General features: G+C 49.3%; 1 protein-coding gene and 1 pseudogene across 1 annotated transcript; one reads left to right on the forward strand and one right to left on the reverse strand.

The window, feature by feature from the left end:
- Nucleotides 1–5: 5 nt before the first annotated feature.
- On the reverse strand, nt 6–494 carry LOC114635350 (annotated as a pseudogene).
- A 2,988-nt stretch (nt 495–3,482) lies between these two features.
- On the forward strand, nt 3,483–6,224 carry LOC114635351 (vacuolar protein sorting-associated protein 52 homolog). Its single transcript, XM_028783984.1, has 4 exons — nt 3,483–3,532; nt 3,950–4,044; nt 5,611–5,713; nt 6,055–6,224. The coding sequence occupies exons 2-4, from the start codon at nt 4,001–4,003 to the stop codon at nt 6,220–6,222; spliced, it is 315 nt and encodes a 104-aa protein (XP_028639817.1). The 5' UTR covers nt 3,483–3,532; nt 3,950–4,000; the 3' UTR covers nt 6,223–6,224.
- Nucleotides 6,225–6,267: the final 43 nt, after the last annotated feature.

The raw sequence follows: 6,267 nt of genomic DNA on the forward strand, positions 1-6,267 counted from the left end.
AGGTAGAGCACCTTGGCCCCCGGCTTGATGTGGATCTGGTCTACACCGCCCAGGATTGCTGCTGCCAGCTTGGAGCGGAAGGGGTTCCAGGCTCAGTACTCAATTTTGTCATCTCCTTCTGAAATCGAGACTCTCTTTTCTCCATACACAGATTCTCCAGGGACCAGGTTCTTTGTGACAAGGGCATCCTCCTTTCCGCGACAGATAAAGACACCTTCGTGTCGATGCGGCTCCACCATCACATTCTTCCCTGACTGGTTTCCTCTCTTGCCTCCCCGGCCACCACCTCGACCACGGCCGCCCCCAGACTGGAAGCCTCCACCTCGTCCACCTCCACCTCCTCGTCCCCTGAAGCCGCCACCTCCTCCACCTTGACATCGACCTCCACCGCCAAAGCCTCCTCGGCCTCCTCGGCCTCCTCCTCTACCTCCTCTGTCACCAAAGCCACCTCTGCCGCCAAAGCCGCCCCCACGGGGGCTGAAACCTGGCTTCATCCCTGCGTACTGGTGATGCGACTCCGGCAACCTGCTGCATCCCCGGCTCCACGAGTCTCAGCCTTTCTACACTAGGTTCTTTACCTATAATTTTTAAGGTACGCTCCCTTCCTGTCCTTATAGTGGATAAAGTTTCAACCACGGTTAGTAGTGGAGGCACTACCCCTGTTGGAGCATGGAGCCATTCTAGGATCCCCTGAGGTTGATGTAAGGCTCCAACCACTGTGGGGGAAGAACTGAATGTAAAGACCTGGATTGGGTTTTGTGGATCATAACATGCCAGGTGTTTCTAACGTAGGGTTTAATAGAACAAAGGGTCCCTCTGGCTGCTGCTGTCAGGGAGAGAGGAGAGAAGGGGGTCCTTGACACCCTTAGGTAAATCAAATAGAGGCTGTGATTGCCTGGTTGGTATGGTGAGCCAAGACCTAAACCAATTAATATTGCCTAGGAAGCTTTGAAGGGTATTTAGGGTTAATGCATTGGGGAAGTCACAGACAGGTGTAGCTGGCCAGACTGAGGGTATGCTGATTTCTCTCTCTAGGAATGTGAGGGGTCAAATAAGTTCAATCTTTCATTTTTAAAGGTTTATTCTATTTTATGTATATGAGTACACTGTAGCTCTCTTGAGAGACACCAGAATAGAGTTTTGGATCTCACGACATATGGGTTTTTAGCCTCCATATGGTTGCTGGGAATTGAAGTCAGAACCTCTGAAAGAGCAGTCAGTGCTCAGAACTGCTGAGCCATCTCTCCAGCCAGAACAAGTTGAATCTTAACTTTCAATAATAGAAAGCCTCTTTCTGTTAGGGCTTTTATGGCTTGTTGTTTAAGATTATCTGAGGATAGGTTTTGATTTTGCCTTTTAGCTTGTCATATTAACAGGTCATCCAAGTAATGAAATATACAGAGGCCTGAGTTAGAAGGGAGTTTTAATGCACCAGCTACAGCTTCTTAACAAATGGTGGGACTGTTAGCCATAGTTGCAGGAGTTCCCTCCACTCAACCCTATCAGCTGGTCCTGAGGTATTGACTTTAGGTACTGAGAAGGCACATAGGGGTTTAAATAGTCCCAGGTCTGGAGTGTACATAAACAGACCTGCTTAAAGCAGCCAGCAGAGAGTAAGGCTTACTAAATTCCTGTGGAGAAATTACACTGGCTGAACAATTGGTGTGAGGCAGTGGTCTCATTTCATCATGGGAAGAAGTGGGATACACATGACAACTTAAATATATTATGTCCATTTTTCCTTTCCCAGAGCTGTTCCCAGTGTTTCTGAGATTACAGAGCTGCTCTGGCTGATGCTTTGGGGGAGGTGCTGTAGATGTAAGCATTTCTGCTCAGCTGGAAGGGGATCTTGGGACTTGGAAGTCCAAGAACTACACAGCTCTGAGATGAGACGGGGTCCCAGTGGAAAGGCATCCTGAGACATAGGGGACCAGGAACCACACAGCTCTGAGGGGAAGCCTCCTCAACAGAGGCATTGCAGCTCCCAGGGGTGGGTCTCCCCAGCTGAGGTGAGGATCTCAGGAGCCTCAGCCCAGCTCCTTCTCTTCCCTTCTCTTCATTGCTGCTTTCTTTTGGCTTCTTCTGATTAGAGAGAGAGAGAAAGTCACACCAGGCAGCCAATCTCATGAAAGAGATTTATTGGAGGATTTAGGATGTGGAGGGATGAAACCAGAGATCGTGGCCTTTGCTCCCAGGTGGGCAGCAGGGAACTGGACAAAGGGTGGGGCTTATGTAGGATTTCTGAGGGGGCAGAGCTGATGGCAGAGATTTCCAGACTGAGAATTGATGGGATTTCAGGTCCTCAGTTTGGGGTAGCTCAGGGATTTCTGGGTTTTCCTGTTCAGGGATTAGTGGCGTTTTTTCACCCCCTTTTCCCTGGCATCAGGCCCATGGATTGGAGTGGGAAGTCCTTCCCAGATGCAGCTGGCTTTTGCTGAGGCGCCATCTCTAGACCTTCAAAGTCATCTCTTAACTTTCAAAGGCAAGCAAACATGTCCATAGGCTTTAGAAGGGCCCCGTGATGAGTTTCCTTTTCCAGATCTGTTCCTGGAATGATGATGCTGGGACTAGTTATTCATTAATAAATGCCTAGGCCATAAGCTTTGGCTCATTCCCTGACTAGGTTTGTCTGAGTCAGGGTTTCTATTTCTGCACAAACATCATGACCAAGAAGCAAGTTGGGGAGGAAATGGTTCATTCAGCTTATACTTCCACATTGCTGTTCATCACCAAAGGAAGTCAAGACTGGAACTCACACAGGGCAGGAACCTGGAGGCAGGAGCTGATGCAGAGGCCATGGAGGGGTGTTACTTACTGGTTTGCTTCCCCTGGCTTGCTCAGCTTGCTTTCCTATAGAAAGCCAGGACTACCAGCCCAGGGATGGCACCACCCACATTACCCCTCCCCCCGTGCTTGATCACTAATTGTGATCAAGAAAATGCCTTACAGCTGGATCTCATGGAGGCATTTCCTCAAGGGAGGCTCCTTTCTCTGTGATAACTCCAGCTTGTGTCAAGTTGACACAAACCAGCCAGTACACCTTGAGAAAGAGGGTGGAGCATATGTATGAATGGATGCAGAGGGTCTGCCACATGATGGCTGGCATCTTCATTCATTCATCATAGTCTGTCCAGTTGCACAGTCTGCAGGCAACAAGCCAGGTTACACTAAGCACCAGGAAAGCCAGGCTTAAGTTTAAAGTAGTAGAGCTACTGTTTCTGGAGTGTTCTCTGGATCCTTGTAAGTGGAGGGGGATTTCTGTGCATCTGCAGATGTAGGGTGAGTCTCGATGGCACCGGTGTGGTGCAGTAAGGTTCCCTGAGCATCCTGCACCTCCTTTAGAGTGTTTCCACATCAGAGTAACCGTCAGCAAAAGTAGGGCTGATTGGAACAGCTCCCTTGAGACCCTCCTCCTAACCACACTAGGTCTTCTCCTAGGAACCTTCAGATGAAGATGTAGGACTCTCTCCAGGGCCTGCCTGGATGCTGCCATGCTCCCACCTTGATGATAATGGACTGAACATCTGAACCTGTAAGCCAGCCCCAATTAAATGTTGTCCTTGTAAGAGTTTCCTTGGTCATGGTGTCTGTTCACAGCAGTAAAACCCTAAGACAGTTACTTACAGGAGTAGAGGGTGACTCAAAGGCAGCTCACACAACCCGGGTCAAGACTCATGACAGCTGGGACCGGGGAACTCTGAGAACCTCCTCTGGGCCGCTGGGCTGCTCAGAGTCCTCCAGAGTCTCTGGAGGATGCTTGTGGATCGGGCCAGTTTCACTTTCTCAGAAATGTGCTAGTTTACATCCTGAGTCCAGCCTTCCCCCCTAACCTCCTGGGGGATGTCTCAGTTTCTCTGCTATCCAAAAAAGCTGCAAGCTCTGGGAAGATGGTGCTTTAGACGCGAGTTGACCACGCTTCCCTGATTCACTGCTGTTGTTACCCTCACAGCTCCGGGTAGGATGCAATTACTGATCAGGATATGTGGTTGCAGTTCCACAGATGGCCTGCAGGCGGCTCTCTCCTGGCCTGTGGAACTTGGTACTGTGAGTACACCCACGTGATTTGAACAAGCCAAGGAAGACAGGGAACCACACCGCTGTCAAAAAGCAAACCTCTTTCATGACACCTCTGAAATTGTTACAAGTCATTTGGAAAATTCTAGGTCAGCAATGACAACTTTTAAGGAATTTATCATTAAAGCCAGTGGAGGTGTTATTAAAATTTTTGCGTGGTGTCCATGCCTTTAATACGAGCACTATAGTCGGGTGGGGACAGAGGCAGCAGATCGTTGGACTTCTAGGTCACCTGGGTCTACATAGGCAGTTTCAGGACACCTGGAGCTACACAGAACCTTGAAAAAAAATATATATATATATATATTGGCAGAGAATTGAAAATCCAGCTGCCATGAAGACAAACTCCTGCAAAGCTTGCTTGCATCTTAGATGCTGTCAAATAACTTGACTTAGATTCTTGCCAGTGGCCTGGGGCTCTGAGCATGTTCCGGAGGTCATTGTGAGCACAAGACAGCTCAGGACCATTCCGAAGAGCAGAGACAAGAGCACAAGACACACACACACACACACACACACACACACACACGTCACTGGATGCTCTCAGGGCAGCACCCAGGATAAAGCCACTGTCAGCAAGCTTGTATCTGAGATCCAATTCTTGTGGATAATGCTCAGTTGCTGACTGCAACTGCATACTTTCCTTGTAAACATTCGCCAGATTTGAAACAGGCTTCCGCCAGAAGGGGGTTCTGTTTAACTGGCAGGGAGCTGAAGTGAGCAGGTCTGTCCAGCCTTCGAGTGTGTAATGAAAGCATGTATGTGAAAAGAATAAAAGCCCATGGGCATTGTTAGCTCTTGCTTCCATGGAGGCATGCAGTCTCTCAGACACCTCATAACTTACTATGTGGTACTAAATAAATATATTTTTTAATTATTTATTTTATGTTATGTGAGTACACTGTGGCTGTCTTTAGACATATCAGAAGAGAGCATTGGATTCCATTATAGATGTTTGTGAGCCACCATGTGGTTGCTGGGAATTGAACTCAGAATCTCTGGAAGAGCAGTCAGTGCTCTTAACAGCCGAGCCATCTCTCCAGCCCAATAATATATTTTTTAATTATTTTTATTTCATTTGCATTGGTGTTTGCCTACATGGATGTCCGTGTGAGGGTGTTGGACTCTCTGGAACTGGAGTTGTGGAGAGTTGTGAGCTGGGAATTGAACTCAGGACGTCTGAAAGAACAGTCAGTGCTCTTAACTGCTGAGCCATCTCTCCAGCCCAGGGCTGTGTTTCTCACACATTCTGTTGTTCTTGATCTGTGAGTTCCTGAAAGCGAGAGCTTCCTCTCCAAGAAGCATACACCATTCTGACAGTTTTTCATATTTATTTCAGAGGGTTTGTAAAACCTTGACGGCCATTACGGGTGTCAGGAGAAGCAAGGCTCTGGTCTGGAAAGGGCTGTCCGGCTCATATTTAGCTTCCTGGGATCCTCAGGCCTTGGGTTGTTGTGACTGGTGCGGCCGGTCTCATTGTTTTCCCTGACTCCGATGATGTTCACGATTCTTCTCAAAGCCATCTCTCCGAAGCAGGAACACCATCTTTACCCTGGGCACCCGTGGTGCTGTCATCTCACCGGCAGAGCTCAAGGCCCCTATTCTGGTGCCCCATACTGCCCAGCGTGGAGAGCAGAGGGTATGTCGAGGCTACCCCTCCGTGGCCAGGGATCAGTTCCCTAAGTGTGAGTTTGGGGGTCCCTGGCCTGCTGTGATGCAGGAGGTTAGGAGCGGACTTAGAGGTGTGCAGAGGCTGGGGGCATGGCTGTCGGGAGGCAACAGCTGAAGTGGATGTGGGGCAGCAGCCAGTGGGCAGGGCTTCTCTGTGACCTGTGCCCCCTCTTCGGTGTCTGTTCAGGGTGCTCTTCCCTGCCTGGAGCTTGGGTGTGTGGTATTGTGAGCTCTCATTACTAAGCTGTGCTGAGTCTCCATATCCACGGGGTCAGTGTGAGACCCACCCATGTCTCTCTGTCTCGGTAGTATCCGTTTGAAGCGCTCTTCTGCAGCCAGCACTATGCCCTCCTCAACAATTCTTGCCGTGAATATCCTTTCATCTGTGAATTTTTCGTCATCTCTGGCCTGGCTGCACATGACCTGTTCCACGATGTCATGGGCTGCACACTCTCCATGACACTGGTGAGCTTCTGACTTCCGTGCCTTTCCACAGACAGACAGCAACTCGTGGAGAATGAG

This window comes from Grammomys surdaster, unplaced genomic scaffold (genome assembly GCF_004785775.1).
Source record: "Grammomys surdaster isolate TR1022 unplaced genomic scaffold, NIH_TR_1.0 99786, whole genome shotgun sequence".
Lineage (NCBI taxonomy): Eukaryota > Metazoa > Chordata > Mammalia > Rodentia > Muridae > Grammomys > Grammomys surdaster.